Source organism: Oncorhynchus mykiss, unplaced genomic scaffold (genome assembly GCF_013265735.2).
Source record: "Oncorhynchus mykiss isolate Arlee unplaced genomic scaffold, USDA_OmykA_1.1 un_scaffold_321, whole genome shotgun sequence".
Taxonomy (NCBI): Eukaryota; Metazoa; Chordata; class Actinopteri; order Salmoniformes; family Salmonidae; genus Oncorhynchus; species Oncorhynchus mykiss.
The window spans coordinates 151,000-169,649 of record NW_023493770.1 but is presented as its reverse complement, the minus strand read 5'-3'; the positions used below and the strand labels follow the sequence as shown (position 1 = coordinate 169,649).

Sequence of the window (18,650 nt, the reverse complement as noted above, 5' to 3'; positions counted from 1 at the left end):
TTCAATATGACAGTCTGGTAATCTGAGCTGGTGGAGAGGATCAATATGACAGTCTGGTAATCTGATCAGGTGGAGAGCATCATCACGTTCAATATGACAGTCTGGTAATCTGAGCTGGTGGAGAGGATCAATATGACAGTCTGGTAATCTGAGATGGTGGAGAGGATCAATATGACAGTCTGGTAATCTGAGTTGGTGGAGAGAATCATCACGTTCAATATGACAGTCTGGTAATCTGCGCTGGTGGAGAGGATCCTCATGTTCAATATAACAGTCTGGTAATCTGAGCTGGTGGAGAGGATCCTCACGTTCAATATGACAGTCTGGTAATCTGAGCTGGTGGAGAGGATCAATATGACAGTCTGGTAATCTGAGCAGGTGGAGAGGATCAATATAACAGTCTGGTAATCTGAGTTGGTGGAGAGGATCAATATAACAGTCTGGTAATCTGAGCTGGTGGAGAGGATCAATATAACAGTCTGGTAATCTGAGCTGGTGGAGAGGATCAATATAACAGTCTGGTAATCTGGGCTGGTGGAGAGGATCAATATAACAGTCTGGTAATCTGAGCTGGTGGAGAGGATCAATATAACAGTCTGGTACTCTGAGCTGGTGGAGAGGATCCTCACGTTCATTATGACAGTCTGGTAATCTGAGCTGGTGGAGAGGATCATCACGTTCAATATAACAGTCTGGTAATCTGAGCTGGTGGAGAGCATCATCACGTTCAATATGACAGTCTGGTAATCTGAGCTGGTGGAGAGGATCAATATAACAGTCTGGTAATCTGAGCTGGTGGAGAGGATCTTCACGTTCATTATGACAGTCTGGTAATTTGAGTTGGTGGAGAGGATCAATATAACAGTCTGGTACTCTGAGCTGGTGGAGAGGATCAATATAACAGTCTGGTAATCTGAGCAGGTGGAGAGGATCCTCACGTTCATTATGACAGTCTGGTAATTTGAGTTGGTGGAGAGGATCAATATAACAGTCTGGTACTCTGAGCTGGTGGAGAGGATCAATATAACAGTCTGGTACTCTGAGCTGGTGGAGAGGATCAATATAACAGTCTGGTAATCTGAGCTGGTGGAGAGGATCCTCACGTTCATTATGACAGTCTGGTAATTTGAGTTGGTGGAGAGGATCAATATAACAGTCTGGTAATCTGAGCTGGTGGAGAGGATCAATATAACAGTCTGGTACTCTGAGCTGGTGGAGAGGATCAATATAACAGTCTGGTACTCTGAGCTGGTGGAGAGGATCCTCACGTTCATTATGACAGTCTGGTAATCTGAGCTGGTGGAGAGGATCCTCACGTTCATCATGACAGTCTGGTAATCTGAGTTGGTGGAGAGCATCCTCACGTTCAATATGACAGTCTGGTAATCTGAGTTGGTGGAGAGCATCCTCACGTTCAATATGACAGTCTGGTACTCTGAGCAGGTGGAGAGCATCATCACGTTCAATATGACAGTCTGGTAATCTGAGCAGGTGGAGAGCATCATCACGTTCAATATGACAGTCTGGTACTCTGAGTTGGTGGAGAGTATCATCACGTTCATCATGACAGTCTGGTAATCTGAGCAGGTGGAGAGCATCATCACGTTCAATATGACAGTCTGGTACTCTGAGTTGGTGGAGAGCATCCTCACGTTCAATATGACAGTCTGGAAATCTGCGCTGGTGGAGAGCATCATCACGTTCAATATGACAGTCTGGTAATCTGAGCTGGTGGAGAGGATCAATATGACAGTCTGGTACCCTGAGCTGGTGGAGAGGATCAATATGACAGTCACATGGACTTGCCGGCACGGCCAATTTTTCAGTTTTTGATTTGTTAAAAAAGTTTGAAATATCCAATAAATGTCGTTCCACTTCATGATTGTGTCCCACTTGTTGTTGATTCTTCACAAAAAAATACAGTTTTATATCTTTATGTTTGAAGCCTGAAATGTGGCAAAAGGTCGAAAAGTTCAAGGGGGCCGAATACTTTCGCAAGGCACTGTATTCTGTTCCCAAAGTTGGCATTTTCACAGTTCTTCCACTAAATGAGTTGAGGTCCAATTTTCAGGATATATATATATTTTTTAAGTAGTCTTTGTGCATAGAGTTTTATCTTCGTATGTTTTTGGTTTGGCAGACATTTTAAAGTGAAGAATCTGAGTCACGGAAAGTAGAAAATACACTGTAAGGCATTAGTTTCCCAGTTCCACCAATTATAGACCATGTGCTTTCTAAATAAGGTCTATGTTTATCTATATCTATATCTTCTATATATCTCCTATAACCTGCCCTTACTAGGATTGTTGTATATATAACCTGTCCTTACTAGGATTGTTGTATATATAACCTGTCCTTACTAGGATTGTTGTATATATATATATAACCTGTCCTTACTAGGATTGTTTTACCAATGGAAAAGCATTGTTACATGGTTGTGTGGCTGTTGACAGTCGGCCTTAGAAAAGAGTCAAATTAAACATTAAATGGAGACTATCATCAGAGCCCCTCCTCCATGTTTACAGGGTCAACAACACACCTGTTTAGAGACAGTCAGTCTGGTAGCACAATGGGTTCTCTCTATTCTTCTCTTCCTCTCTGTACCCCTTTAATTCAATTTAAAGGGGATTTATTGACATGGGAAACACGTTACCATTTTGCCAAAGCAAGTAAAGTAGATTATAATGAACAGTGAAATTAACAATATCAAACGAACGGTAAACATTACACTCACAGAAGTTCCAAAAGAATAAAGACATTTCAAATGTCATATTATGTCTATATACAGTGTTGTAATGATGTGCAAATAGTTAAAGTACAAAAGTAAAATAAATAAACATAAATATGGGTTGTATTTACAATGGTGTTTGTTCTTCACTGGTTGACCTTTTCTTGTGGCAACAGGTCACAAATCTTGCTACTGTGATCTCCCCCCCCCCCCCCCCCCCCCCCCCCCCCCCCCCCCCCCCCCCCCTCCCCCAACTCTCTCTCTCTTTCTCTCTGTCAATTCAATTCAAAGGGCTTTATTGACATTGGAAACATGTGTTAACGTTGCCAAAACAAGTAAAATAGATAATACACACAAGTGAAATAAACCATACAAAATGTACAGTAAACATATATCATAATGGCTATGTACAGTGTTGCAGTATCTCTCTCAACTCAAAGGGCTTCATTGGCATGGGAAAGACCCAACCAAATCATGAGAAAACAGAAAGAGAATTACATGACAAAGAATTTACAACAAAAACACAGAGCAAACTAGAATGCTATCTGGCCCTAAACAGAGAGTACAGTCTTTCTCTCTCTCTCTGCCACTCCCTTCATTTCGGAGGTAGCGCAGAGCTAAGTCCCGCCCCAGAGAAGGCCAGTCGGAGTTGGATCGGAGACTGTCTTCGACCAGCCGTTACCAGACGCATCTGGACTGGAGCCGCAGCACAGCAGCTAACCCGTCCTTTCCATTTAATTAATACGGACACTTTTTCAGAATTTAGTATTTAATTATTTTTCAACCTGTCGTTCAGGTGGACTCTGGATAGTTGCCTCCCTTCCCCTCACCCTTTCTACCGTGTAAAAGGAACTAAGGTAAGCCGAAACTTCCCGCTAGTATGCAGCAGCAACAGGTGTCCGTGTGTGTGTGTGTATGCGCGCCTGCTGGTGCGTGTGTGTTTGCGTGTGGTTTCAAAATATACAGGTGCAACATAGCCAACAGATAACCTCGTATCTATGACCGAATAGCAGTAAAGTTGTAGCGTCCAATAGACGCGGTTGATAGAGAGAGAAAAAAGTTCAACGAGAAAGACAGAGAGCGAGAGAGAGAGAGGGAGAGAGAGACAGAGAGATGGAGAGACAGACAGAGAGCGAGCGAGAGACAGAGCGAGGGAGAGAGGGAGGGAGAGAGAGAGAGTGTCGTAACCAAAGCAGGACACCTAAGCAGGTGCATCTCGCTGTGGGTAGTCTAGGCTGCCTAGTCAGTGTTTTTCCGCTGACCACAGTGTGTCTTTCTCGATTTAAAACAACAACACGTTTCATTGAACCTTTATTTAACTAGGCAAGTCCATTAAGAACCAATTCTTATTCGCAACGACGACCAACAACAACCAAACCCGGACGATACTGGGCCAATTGTGCGCCGCCCTATGGGGACTCCCAATCACAGCCGGGTTGGGATACAGCCTGTAATCGAACCAGGGTGTCTGTAGTAACGCTTCAAGCACTGAGATGTAGTAGTTTAGACCGCTGCACCACTCGATCGCCCACAATGCCTCACTCTTTCTGTAACTCTCTCTCCGCATCTATCCATTCCTCCATTCATTCCCTTTCTGTCTCTGTCTCACACAGAGCATGACTATGTCTTACCACTGAGACAATAGAAAACGGGCCATTTTCTCTCTCTAGTTAATATCCATATACCTCACCTGCACAAACTCAAACATTGACCCAGAGAGAGAGAGCAGAGAGCACACAGCATTATGAGAAATCTACATAAGTACACACTGAGTGCCATTGTGTCCTAATGGCACCCTGTTCACTGTACAGTCCACTATATATGACAAGAGGCTATATTGTGATTTGGGTGCTGTTTGGGACGCACTCTGAATGTCACATGACCGTGTGACCAGGATGTTGTCCGAGTAACTTCAGACAGTAGTCTGTTCCACCTTAGTTAATGTTGATCCATAATGTCAGTAGTCTGTTCTACCTTAGTTAATGTCAGTAGTCTGTTCCACCTTAGTTAATGTCAGTAGTCTGTTCTACCTTAGTTAATGTTGATATATAATGTCTGTAGTCTAACTGAACTTTATATGGCGGTTGGCAACCAACTTTAAGGTGCATTACCACCACCAACTGGACTGGAGTGTGGACCTCAGTCCATCTTTCAATCACCCACGTGGGTATACGCTCCTAACAACCAATGAGGAGATGGGAGAGGCGGGACTTGCAGCACATCAAACATCACAGATAGTTCTATTTTAGCGTCTGGCTACGCAGACTCACATCGACGCGTCGCGATAAGTGTGGTCAGCATGTTAGGCGCTACAATATCTTTCAAACAGGACATTAGTCTGTTACCTGAGTCCTGAATTGGCCCGCTACGGATGTCTATATCGGTCTGCTAATGCAGGACTAGTAAAGGTCTATTAACACAGGACTAGTAAAGGCCTGTTCACACAGGACTAATAAAGGTCCTCTAATACAGGACTAGTAATACAGGACTAGTAAAGGTCTATTAACACAGGACTAGTAAAGGTCCTCTATTACAGGACTAGTAAAGGTCCACTAATACAGGACTAGTAAAGGTCCTCTATTACAGGACTAGTAAAGGTCCTCTATTACAGGACTAGTAAAGGTCTATTAACACAGGACTAGTAAAGGTCCTCTAATACAGGACTAGTAAAGGTCTATTAACACAGGACTAGTAAAGGTCCTCTATTACAGGACTAGTAAAGGTCCACTAATACAGGACTAGTAAAGGTCCTCTATTACAGGACTAGTAAAGGTCCACTAATACAGGACTAGTAAAGGTCTGTTAATACAGGACTAGTAAAGGTCCTCTAATACAGGACTAGTAAAGGTCCTCTAATACAGGACTAGTAAAGGTCTGTTAATACAGGACTAGTAAAGGTCCTCTAATACAGGACTAGTAAAGGTCTGTTAATACAGGACTAGTAAAGGTATGTTAATACAAGACTAGTAAAGGCCCAGTTTACTGATTTTATGAACACCATCCCTACTTCCCTCTGCTATGGGGTGTAACCAAAGCTGTGTTGTACTCATTAGGTAAAATAAAATTATTCCCTCACAAGGAATTAGAAGGAGAGAAATATAACCAAACTGACTTTCTCTTTCTGTGTGCTATTCTACAGACCAAGAGCTGGTCAGACTAGTTAAAGAGAGAGAGAGAGAGGGAGGGAGGGAAGGAGGGAGTGACAGTCAGACAGACAGACAGACAGAGAGAGACAGAGAGAGAGTGAGAGAGACAGAGAGCGAGAGACAGAGAGATAGATGGGGGGGGGGGGGGGGGGGGGGGGTGAGACTGATTCTTTGTAAACATAGACTCAGGTATGTGTTTTCCTTCTGCCTTGTTTTGATATTGTAGTTTCCTGAGTTGGGTTTGTGAGACGATATCAAGAAACCTCTTTACTGGTTATAATATAGTTATTATATAGAACTGTGTGTTTACTAGTTATATGTGTATACTAGTTATAATATAGTTATGTAGAACTGTTTCTATGGAACTAGTTGGATTCATACACAAAATATCTATGTTGTCAACCTAAAGCGGTTATTCGTCTCGATCGGGGGACATAGGGTTCTATGTGGAACACGTAAGGGTTGTACTTCGAACCCAAAATGATTTGTCAAAAGGGTTATAACCATTTTAAAACCGTTTTTTATGAGATTGTACCTCTGTCCTCTGGCTCATAAACACAGCGTCTTAGCCATTTTAAAAATGTATTTATTTATTTATTTATTTATTTCACCTTTATTTAACCAGGTAAGATAGTTGAGAACAAGTTCTCATTTACAACTGTGACCCAGACCAAGATAAAGCAAAGTAGTGTGACACAAACAACAACACAGAGTTACACATGGAGTAAACAATAAACAAGTCAATAACACAGTAGAAAAAAAAAGTCTACATACATTGTGTGCAAAAAGAGGTGGTAGGCAATAAATAGGAGCGAATAATTACAATTTAGCAGATTAACACTGGAGCGCAAGTAGAGATTTAATTTTGGATTGGAGATGCTTAATGTGAGTCTGGAAGGAGAGTTTACAGTCTAACCAGACACCTAGGTATTTGTAGTTGTCCACGTATTCTAAGTCAGAACCGTCCAGGGTGGTGATGCTGGACGGGCGGGAAGGTGTGGGCAGCAATCGGTTGAAAAGCATGCATTTTAGTTTTAATTGCATTTAAGAGCAGTTGGAGGCCACGGAAGGAGAGTTGTATGGCATTGAAGCTCGTCTGGAGGTTAGTTAACACAGTGCCCAAAGAAAGGCCAGAATTATACAGAATGGTGTCGTCTGCATAGAGGTGGATCAGAGAATCACCTGCAGCAAGAGCGACATCATTGATGTTTACAGAGAAAAGAGTCGGTCCGGGAATTGAACCCTGTGGCACCCCCAGAGAGACTGCCAGAGGTCCGGACAACAGGTCCTCCGATTTGACACACTGAACCCTGTCTGAGAAGTAGTTGGTGAACCAGGCGAGGCAGTCATTTGAGAAGCCAAGGCTATTGTCTGCTGATAAGAATACGGTGATTGACAGAGTCGAAAGCCTTGGCCAGGTCGATGAAGACGGCTGCACAGTACTGTCTCTTATCGATGGCGGTTTTGATATCGTTTAGGACCTTGAGCTTGGCTGAGGTGCACCCATGACCAGCTCGGAAACCAGCTGCATAGCAGAGAAGGTACGGTGGATTCGAAATTGTCGGTGACCTGTTTGTTAACTTGGCTTTCAAAGACCTTGGAAAGGCAGGGTAGGATAGATATAGGTCTGAAGCAGTTTTGGTCTAGATTTGTCTCCCCCTTTGAAAAGGGTGATGACCACAGCAGCTTTCCGATCTTTGGGAATCTCAGACGACACGAAAGAGGGGTTGAAAAGGCTTGTAATAGGGGTTGCAACAATTTCGGCAGATAATTTTAGAAAGAGAGGGTCCAGATTGTCTAGCCCAGCTGAGTTGTAGGGGTCCAGATTTTGCAGCTCTTTCAGAACATCAGCTATCTGGATTTGGGTGCAGGAGAAAGGGGGCGAGTTGCTGTGGAGGGTGCCGGGCAGTTGACCAAGGTAGGGGTAGCCAGGTGGAAAGCATGGCCAGCCGTAGAAAAATGATTATTGAAATTCTCAATTATCATGGAATTATCAGTGGTGACAGTGTTTCCTAGCCTCAGTGCATTGGGCAGCTGGAAGGAGGTGCTCTTATTCTCCATGGACTTAACAGTGTCCCAGAGCTTTTTTGAGTTGCAAATGCACATTTCTGGTTGAAAAAGCTATCCTTACTGATTCTACATTTTCTGAACGGGGCATGCTTTTTTAAGATGGTGAGGAAAGCACTTTTAAAGAATAACCAGGCATCCTCTACTGATGGGATGAGGTCAATATCCTTCCAGGATACCCTCGTCAGGTCGATTAGAAAGGCCTGCTCACTGAAGTGTTTTATGGAGCGTTTGACAGTGATGAGGGGTGGTCGTTTGACCGCAGACCCATTATGGACGCAGGCAATGAGGCAGTGATCGCTGATATCCTGGTTGAAGACAGCAGTGTCCGTGTTTACAGATCTGGGGTTGTACCTGGTAGGTTCATTGATAATTTGTGTGATATTGAGGGCATCAAGCTTAGATTGTAGGATGGCTGGGGTGTTAAGCATGTCCCAGTTTAGGTCACCTAACAGCACAAGGTCTGAAGATAGTTGGGGGGCGATCAATTCACATATGGAGTCCAGGGCACAGCTGGGGGCAGAAGGTGGTAGAAGAAGCGGCAACTGTTTCTGGAAATGTGCATTTTTAAAGTAGAAGCTCAAATTGTTTGTGCACAGACCTGAATAGTAAGACAGAACTCTGCAGGCTATCTCTGCAGTAGATTGCAACTCCGCCCCCTTTGGCAGTTCTATCTTGTCGGAAAATGGTATAGTTAGGAATGTACATTTCGGGGTTTTTGGTGGTTTTCCTAAGCCAGGATTCAGACACGACTAGGACATCCGGGTTGGCAGAGTGTGCTAAGGCAGTGAATAAAACAAACTTAGGGAGGAGGTTTCTAATGTTAACATGCATGAATCCAAGGCTTTTACGGTTACAGAAGTCAACACATGATAGCGCCTGGGGAATAGGAGTGGAGCTAGGCACTGCAGGGACTGGATTCACCTCTACAGCACCAGAGGAACAGAGGAGGAGTAGGATAAGGGTACGGCTAAAGGCTATAAGAACTGGTTGTCTAGTACGTTCGGAACAGAGAGTTAAAGGAGCAGGTTTCTGGGCGTGGTAGAATAGATTCAAGAAATAATGTACAGACAAAGGTATGGTAGGATGTGAATACAGTGGAGGTAAACCTAGGCATTGAGTGACAATGAGAGCGATATTGTCTCTAGAAACATAATTTAAACCAGGTGAGGTCATCGCATGTGTGGGAGGTGGAGCTAAAGGCTTAGCTAAGTCTTATTGAGCAGGGCTAGAGGCTCTACAGTGAAATAAGGCAGTGATTACTAACCAAAACAGCAATGGACAAGGCATATTGACGTTAGGGAGAGGTATGAGTGATCATTGGGTCCTGTGAGTAGCTGGGCGAACTGGAGACACGGCGATTCAGACAGCTAGCGGGCAGGGGCCCGGTTGTATCAGTTGTAGCCCCCGGTTACGGTTACGTTGGCACGGTTACCAGTCGTGATGGATCAGCAGGGGGCCATGTCGTAAAAAAAAATAAGGACTTCTTCAACTAACAGTTCGCTGTGCTCTAGACAGCTAGCGGGCCGCGGCTAGCAGGCTAGCAGATGGGCATTCAGGGGATGTCGCGACAGAGGGGCCAGTTGAAAACCCCCCCTCGGGCAGATTATGTTGGTAGTCCAGTCGTGAAGGATCGGCGGGGCTCCGCATCGGCAATAAAAGGGGTCCAGGCCAATTGCTAAAATAGGTATTGTAGCCCAAGGAGTGGCTGATGGACCTCTTCAGCTAGCCGGGAGATGGGCCTAGCGTAGGCTAGCTCCAGGCTAATTGGTGCTTGCTTCGGGACAGAGACATTAGCCAGGAGTAGCCAATCAGAATAGCAGCTAGCTGTGATGATCCAGGTGAAGAGGTTCAGAGTGGTAGGAATACGGGGATAAGGAGAAGAAGAAGTCTGATATGCTCTGGGTTGAATCGCGTTGTGCAGACTGGCAGGAGTTGTCCAGGCTAAAGGTTAGCTAATGACCCGCTAGCAGTGGCTAGCTGACTACCATCAGACCCAGATGATCAGTGGGGTCTACAGAGGGCTCCCGAGTGGCCAGCAGACTAAGGCACTACATATCAGTGCTCGAGGTGTCACTACTGACCCTGTTTCCATTCCAGGCTGTATCACAACCGGCTGTGATTTTTGAGTCCCATTGGGTGTCCCGCTATTGGCCCAACGTCGTCCGGGTTAGGTTTTGGCCGGCGTAGGCCGTCATTGTAAATAAGAATTTGTTCTTAACTAACTTAGCTAGTTAAATAAAGGTTAAATACATATAAATAAATACAGGCTGTCTCAAGCTGTGTGTGTGTAACCTGACTATGCTGTTAGTAACCCGAGTTGTGATGAGGCAGCATGGCTGATGGGCCCTAGACGCTAGGTGATTGCCATGGTAACATTCAGCAGGCTGTCTGGCGGGGAGGAGGGGAGGTTGTAACAATATCTGCCCTCAGAACAATGACTACGAGATGGCTGCCACAGGGAGAGAGTCCTCTCTGTCTGTCACTCTCTCTTTCTCCTCCTTCCCCCAAGAACAATATTCTAAATTCTAAAACTAAATTCTAAAACTAAATTCTAAAATTCTAAAACTCGAAATATACAATATTCCAAATTCTAAAACTAAATTCTAAAATTCTAAACCTCAAAATACACAATATTCTAAATTCTAAAACTCTAAAATTCAAAAACTCTAAATACACAGTCCTATAGACAGTGAGTCACGTGGCTGTGTCTTGCGACTTTGAACGTGGTCTGATCTCCGCTGCCAGGCAAGCCTGATCCAGTGTCTCAGAAAAGAGCTGGACTCCTGGGCTTTTCACGCACGACACTTTCTAGGGTTGGTGCGGCAAACAAAAAACATCCAGTCAGCGACAGCCCTAGTGGGCGAAATCAGCTCCAAGGTGGAACTAGAATAGCTAACAGACAAACATCCAGTCAGCGACAGCCCTAGTGGGCGAAATCAGCTCCAAGGTGGAACTAGAATAGCTAACAGACAAACATCCAGTCAGCGACAGCCCTAGTGGGCGAAATCAGCTCCAAGGTGGAACTAGAATAGCTAACAGACAAACATCCAGTCAGCGACAGCCCTAGTGGGCGAAATCAGCTCCAAGGTGGAACTAGAATAGCTAACAGACAAATAACATCCAGTCAGCGACAGCCCTAGTGGGCGAAATCAGCTCCAAGGTGGAACTAGAGTAGCTAACAGACAAATAACGGTGCAGTACAACAGTGGTGTGCAGAACGGCATCTCGGGAACACACAACTCGTCGGTCCTGGTTACGGATTGGCTACAGACGACCACATCGGGGTTCCTCTCCTATCAGCTAAAAACAAGGTGTCCCTGTCACTGGGTCATCACCAACGCTGGACAATTGAGTAGTCGAAAAACATTCCTCGGTCCCCCCGACGAATTCAGGTTCCTGTTGCGTCACGCTGATGGCAGAGTCAGGATTTGGCGTAAGCAGCATCAATCCGTGGCCCCTTCCTGTCTGGTGTCAACGGTACAGACTGGGGAGGTGGTGTTGGTGGGGGCAATGTTGTCCTTCCTGTCTGGTGTCAACGGTAGCAGGCTGGGGGAGGTGGTGTAATGGTGGGGGGAATGTTGTCCTTCCTGTCTGGTGTCAACGGTAGCAGGCTGGGGGAGGTGGTGTAATGGTGGGGGGAATGTTGTCCTTCCTGTCTGGTGTCAACGGTAGCAGGTGGGGGGAATGTTTTCCTTCTGTTGGGGTGTTGCTATAGGCCACCAAGTACTAACAGTCCTTCCTGTCTGGTGTCAACGGTAGCAGGCTGGGGGAGGTGGTGTAATGGTGGGGGGAATGTTGTCCTTCCTGTCTGGTGTCAACGGTAGCAGGCTGGGGGAAGTGGTGTTGGTGGGGGGAATGTTGTCCTTCCTGTCTGGTGTCAACGGTAGCCGGCTGGGGGGGAATGTTGTCCTTCCTGTCTGGTGTCAACGGTAGCAGGCTGGGGGGAATGTTGTTCTTCCTGTCTGGTGTCAACGGTAGCAGGCTGGGGGGAATGTTGTCCTTCCTGTCTGGTGTCAACGGTAGCAGGCTGGGGGGAATGTTGTCCTTCCTGTCTGGTGTCAACGGTAGCAGGCTGGGGGGAATGTTGTCCTTCCTGTCTGGTGTCAACGGTAGCAGGCTGGGGGGAATGTTGTCCTTCCTGTCTGGTGTCAACGGTAGCAGGCTGGGGGGAATGTTGTCCTTCCTGTCTGGTGTCAACGGTAGCAGGCTGGGGGGAATGTTGTCCTTCCTGTCTGGTGTCAACGGTAGCAGGCTGGGGGGAATGTTGTCCTTCCTGTCTGGTGTCAACGGTAGCAGGCTGGGGGGAATGTTGTCCTTCCTGTCTGGTGTCAACGGTAGCAGGCTGGGGGGAATGTTGTCCTTCCTGTCTGGTGTCAACGGTAGCAGGCTGGGGGGAATGTTGTCCTTCCTGTCTGGTGTCAACGGTAGCAGGCTGGCAGGAATGTTGTCCTTCTTTTGGGGTGTTGCCAGTAACAGTCAGTATCTAAATAATATGTGTGAAATGCTTGATACTGTATGTGATGTAAACAGAGAGGTCTTCTTTCTCAGGGACCTGAATATTGACTGGTTGTCATCAAGCTGTCCACTCAGAAGGAAGCTTCTCACTTCTCACTAGGACACATCACTGCACTCTGATCATCTCTGTATACCCGTCGCACGACCCACTGGTTGATGGTTATTTATAAAACCCTCTTAGGCCTCACACACCCCTATCTGAGATACCTACTGCAGCCCTCATCCTCCACATACAACACCTGTTCACTCCCCTCTATCTGAGATATCTACTGCAGCCCTCATCCTCCACATCCAACACCCGTTCTGCCAGTCACATTCTGTTAACGGTCCCCAAAGCACACACATCCCTGGTTCGCTCCTCTTTTCAGTTTGCTGCAGCTAGCGACTGGAACGACCTGCAACAAACACTCAAACTGGACAGTTTTATCTCCATCTCTTCATTCAAAGACTCAATCATGGACACTCTTACTGACAGTTGTGGCTGCTTTGTGTGATGTATTGTTGCCTCTACCTTCTTGCCCTTTGTGCTGTTGTCTGGGCCCAATAATGTTTGTACTGTGTTTTGTTCTGCTACCATGTTGTGTTGCTACCATGTTGTTGTCATGCTGTGTTGCTACCGTGCTGTGTTGTCATGTGTTGCTACCATGCTGTGTTGTCATGTTGTGTTGCTACCATGCTGTGCTGTCATGTTGTGTTGCTACCATGCTGTGTTGTCATGTTGTGTTGCTACCGTGCTGTGTTGTCATGTTGTGTTGCTACCATGCTGTGTTGTCATGTTGTGTTGCTACCATGCTGTGTTGTCATGTTGTGTTGCTACCATGCAGTGTTGTCATGTTGTGTTGCTACCATGCTGTGTTGTCATGTTGTGTTGCTACCATGCTGTGTTGTCATGTTGTGTTGCTACCATGCTGTGCTGTCATGTTGTGTTGCTACCATGCTGTGTTGTCATGTTGTGTTGCTACCATGCTGTGCTGTCATGTTGTGTTGCTACCGTGCTGATAATTCAGTGCTGATTCTTCCTCTGATTCAGGGTGATAATTCAGTGCTGATTCTTCCTCTGATTCAGGGTGATAATTCAGTGCTGATTCTTCCACTGATTCAGGGTGATAATTCAGTGCTGATTCTTCCTCTGATTCAGGGTGATAATTCAGTGCTGATTCTTCCTCTGATTCAGGGTGATAATTCAGTGCTGATTCTTCCACTGATTCAGGGTGATAATTCATTGCTGATTCTTCCTCTGATTCAGGGTGATAATTCAGTGCTGATTCTTCCACTGATTCAGGGTGATAATTCATTGCTGATTCTTCCTCTGATTCAGGGTGATAATTCAGTGCTGATTCTTCCGGTGTTCTGCACCGCATAAAGAATAAAACATTCATCAATTCGGAATAGTAGATGAGGTTATCCAAGCAGTAAGGTTAGATAAGGTTATCCAAGCAGTAATCATAACCTGAAACAACAACAATTCCTACTTTATCTGGGATCAGGCGCTGCCAATGGGAGAGAGGGAGAGAGGGAGGGAGGGAGGGATAGAGGGAGAGTTGGAGAGAGGGAGAGAGAGAGCACATAATCTTACCAGGTCACGTCTATCGCTTCCTAAAAAAACCTCTACCACTCACACACAGATCACGGTGCCACAGGTGACCCGCTGTTAGAAAGCCTGTCAGATACACATATCTGAATCCCAAATGGCATATTATCCCCCATAAGGCCCTGGTCTAAAGTAGTGCACTATGAAGGGAACAGGGTTCCATAGGACTCTGGTCTAAAGTAGTGCACTATGAAGGGAACAGGGAAACATTTGGAGCTCACACATCATGAGTCTGACAACACACCCTCAAAACGCCTCCTAACCACTAATCAGTTACCTATTGTATACTTAGACCATTTAGTCACACACACACACACACACACACACACACACACACACACACACACACACACACACACACACACACACACACACACACACACACACACACACACACACACACACACACAGGCTGTAAACTGGGTTCTGAGTGTTAGATTCAACAGTATGGCAAGAGGGAAAGAGGGAAAGAGAGATGTTATTGATCCTGTTATTGATCCTGATTCAGCCTGATAAATATGTGTTCTGTCCTGATGTTATTGATCCTGATAAATATGTGTTCTGTCCTGATGTTACTGATCCTGATACAGCCTGATAAATATGTGTTCTGTCCTGATGTTATTGATCCTGATAAATATGCGTTCTGTCCTGATGTTATTGATCCTGATAAATATGTGTTCTGTCCTGATGTTATTGATCCTGATACAGCCTGATAAATATGTGTTCTGTCCTGATGTTATTGATCCTGATACAGCCTGATAAATATGTGTTCTGTCCTGATGTTATTGATCCTGATAAATATGTGTTCTGTCCTGATGTTATTGATCCTGATAAATATGTGTTCTGTCCTGATGTTATTGATCCTGATACAGCCTGATAAATATGTGTTCTGTCCTGATGTTATTGATCCTGATACAGCCTGATAAATATGTGTTCTGTCCTGATGTTATTGATCCTGATAAATATGTGTTCTGTCCTGATGTTATTGATCCTGATACAGCCTGATAAATATGTGTTCTGTCCTGATGTTATTGATCCTGATACAGCCTGATAAATATGTGTTCTGTCCTGATGTTACTGATCCTGATACAGCCTGATAAATATGTGTTCTGTCCTGATGTTATTGATCCTGATAAATATGCGTTCTGTCCTGATGTTATTGATCCTGATAAATATGTGTTCTGTCCTGATGTTATTGATCCTGATACAGCCTGATAAATATGTGTTCTGTCCTGATGTTATTGATCCTGATACAGCCTGATAAATATGTGTTCTGTCCTGATGTTATTGATCCTGATAAATATGTGTTCTGTCCTGATGTTATTGATCCTGATAAATATGTGTTCTGTCCTGATGTTATTGATCCTGATACAGCCTGATAAATATGTGTTCTGTCCTGATGTTATTGATCCTGATACAGCCTGATAAATATGTGTTCTGTCCTGATGTTATTGATCCTGATAAATATGTGTTCTGTCCTGATGTTATTGATCCTGATACAGCCTGATAAATATGTGTTCTGTCCTGATGTTATTGATCCTGATACAGCCTGATAAATATGTGTTCTGTCCTGATGTTATTGATCCTGATAAATACGTGTTCTGTCCTCCTCTTGTTGTTATGACAACTAACTCATTTTTTTTTCTCTCTTCCTCTCCTCCCTTCCCCACTGTTCCTCCCAGCCATGCACCCTCCCCCGTCACTCCTCTCCCTCCTCCTCCACCTCTCCCTGTACCCCAGTGCATGCTGGTCCTCCAGGATCATCGTAGTCCCTCCCATCATGTTTGAGTCCCATCTCTACATCTTCAAGACCCTGGCCACAGAACTCCACCTCCAAGGACATGATACTTCCATCCTGCTGTCAGAGGGGCGCCAGGTAACATTGTGTTACTAAATAGAGGGTCAGAGGTGGGCCAGGTAACATTGTGTTACTAAGTAGAGGGTCAGAGGTGGGCCAGGTATCAGTGTGTTACTAAGTAGAGGGTCAGAGGTGGGCCAGGTAACATTGTGCTACTAAGTAGCAGGGTCATTGGTGTCCGAGGTGGGCCAGGTAACATTGTGTTACTTAGTAGAGGGTCAGAGGTGGGCCAGGTAACATTGTGTTACTAAGTAGCAGGGTCATTGGTGTCCGAGGTGGGCCAGGTAACATTGTGTTACTTAGTAGACGGTCAGAGGTGGGCCAGGTAACATTGTGTTACTTAGTAGAGGGTCAGAGGTGTCCGAGGTGGGCCAGGTAACATTGTGTTACTAAGTAGAGGGTCAGAGGTGGGCCAGGTAACATTGTATTACTAAGTAGCAGGGTCATTGGTGTCAGAGGTGGGCCAGGTAACATTGTGTTACTAAGTAGAAGGGTCATTGGTGTCAGAGGTGGGCCAGGTAACATTGTGTTACTAAGTAGCAGGTTCATTGTTGTCAGAGGTGGGCCAGGTAACATTGTGTTACTTAGTAGAGGGTCAGAGGTGGGCCAGGTAACATTGTGTTACTTAGTAGAGGGTCAGAGGTGTCCGAGGTGGGCCAGGTAACATTGTGTTACTAAGTAGAGGGTCAGAGGTGGGCCAGGTAACATTGTGTTACTAAGTAGCAGGGTCATTGGTGTCAGAGGTGGGCCAGGTAACATTGTGTTACTAAGTAGCAGGGTCATTGGTGTCAGAGGTGGGCCAGGTAACATTGTGTTACGAAGTATCAGGTTCATTGTTGTCAGAGGTGGGCCAGGTAACATTGTGTTACTAAGTAGCAGGGTCATTGGTGTCAGAGGTGGGCCAGGTAACATTGTGATACTAAGTAGCAGGATCATTGGTGTCAGAGGTGGGCCAGGTAACATTGTGTTACTAAGTAGAGGGTCAGAGGTGGGCCAGGTAACATTGTGTTACTAAGTAGAGGGTCAGAGGTGGGCCAGGTAACATTGTGTTACTTAGTAGAGGGTCAGAGGTGGGCCAGGTAACATTGTGTTACTAAGTAGCAGGGTCATTGGTGTCAGAGGTGGGCCAGGTAACATTGTGTTACGAAGTAGCAGGTTCATTGTTGTCAGAGGTGGGCCAGGTAACATTGTGTTACTAAGTAGCAGGGTATTTGGTGTCAGAGCTGGGCCAGGTAACATTGTGTTACTAAGTAGCAGGGTCATTGGTATCAGAGGTGGGCCAGGTAACATTGTGATACTAAGTAGAAGGGTCATTGGTGTCAGAGGTGGGCCAGGTAACATTGTGATACTAAGTAGCAGGATCATTGGTGTCAGAGGTGGGCCAGGTAACATTGTGTTACTAAGTAGAGGGTCAGAGGTGGGCCAGGTAACATTGTGTTACTTAGTAGAGGGTCAGAGGTGGGCCAGGTAACATTTTGTTACTAAGTAGCAGGGTCATTGGTGTCAGAGGTGGGCCAGGTAACATTGTGATACTAAGTAGAAGGGTCATTGGTGTCAGAGGTGGGCCAGGTAACATTGTGTTACTAAGTAGCAGGGTCAGAGGTGTCAGAGGTGGGCCAGGTATCATTGTGATACTAAGTAGCAGGGTCATTGTAATGAACGTAAGGTAATTTCCACAGTAACAGAATTGCTATTTTTTTACTTAAAATGTCTGCCTAAGGTACTGAGGCACTGATTTCAAAGTTTAACAAACCAAACGACTCTATGCACAATGACTACTTTTAACAATTTAAACTGAAGATTTTACTAAAACACATTTCCTTAAAATCTCCCTCAGTTGGCCACGTTTTCCAAAAAAAACTCTTAAATATATTCTCCCAGGGTTAATTCCCCACATGATGTGTTAGTATTGAGGGTGAGACAGACAAATCAGGGGAGCTACCTCTAGAACGTGTTAGTTGTTGATGAGGGGAGCTACCTCTAGAACCTGTTAGCTGTTGATCAGGAGAGCTACCTCTGGAACTTGTTAGCTGTTGATCAGGGGAGCTGCCTCTAGAACCTGTTAGCTGTTGATCAGGGGAGCTACCTCTAGAACCTGTTAGCTGTTGATCAGGGGAGCTACCTCTAGAACCTGTTAGCTGTTGATCAGGGGAGCTACCTCTAGAACCTGTTAGCTGTTGATAGTTACCTCTAGAACCTGTTAGCTGTTGATCAGGAGAGCTACCTCTGGAACCTGTTAGCTGTTGATCAGGGGAGCTGCCTCTAGAACCTGTTAGCTGTTGATCAGGGGAGCTACCTCTAGAACCTGTTAGCTGTTGATCAAGGAACTGCCTCTAGAACCTGTTAGCTGTTGATCAGGGGAGCTACCTCTGGAACCTGTTAGTTGTTGATGAGGGGAGCTACCTCTAGAAGCTGTTAGCTGTTGATCAGGGGAGCTGCCTCTAGAGCCTGTTAGCTGTTGATCAGAAGAGCTACCTCTGGAACCTGTTAGCTGTTGATCAGGGAACTGCCTCTAGAACCTGTTAGCTGTTGATCAGGGGAGCTACCTCTAGAACCTGTTAGCTGTTGATCAGGGGAGATACCTCTAGAACCTGTTAGCTGTTGATCAGGGGAGCTACCTCTAGAACATGTTAGCTGTTGATCAAGGAACTGCCTCTAGAACCTGTTAGCTGTTGATCAGGGGAGCTACCTCTGGAACCTGTTAGTTGTTGATGAGGGGAGCTACCTCTAGAAGCTGTTAGC

At 45.4% G+C, this 18,650-nt stretch overlaps 1 protein-coding gene across 1 annotated transcript in view; it reads left to right on the top strand.

The window, feature by feature from the left end:
- Positions 1 to 3,355: 3,355 nt before the first annotated feature.
- The window catches only part of LOC110516863 (2-hydroxyacylsphingosine 1-beta-galactosyltransferase), a 93,398-nt gene continuing 78,103 nt past the window's right edge, over positions 3,356 to 18,650 (top strand). Inside the window, exons 1-2 of the mRNA XM_036973807.1 lie at positions 3,356 to 3,585; positions 15,733 to 15,926. Of these exons, the coding sequence (XP_036829702.1) occupies positions 15,735 to 15,926 (192 nt within the window). The 5' untranslated portion in view covers positions 3,356 to 3,585; positions 15,733 to 15,734. The remainder of the gene's footprint in view (positions 3,586 to 15,732; positions 15,927 to 18,650) is intronic.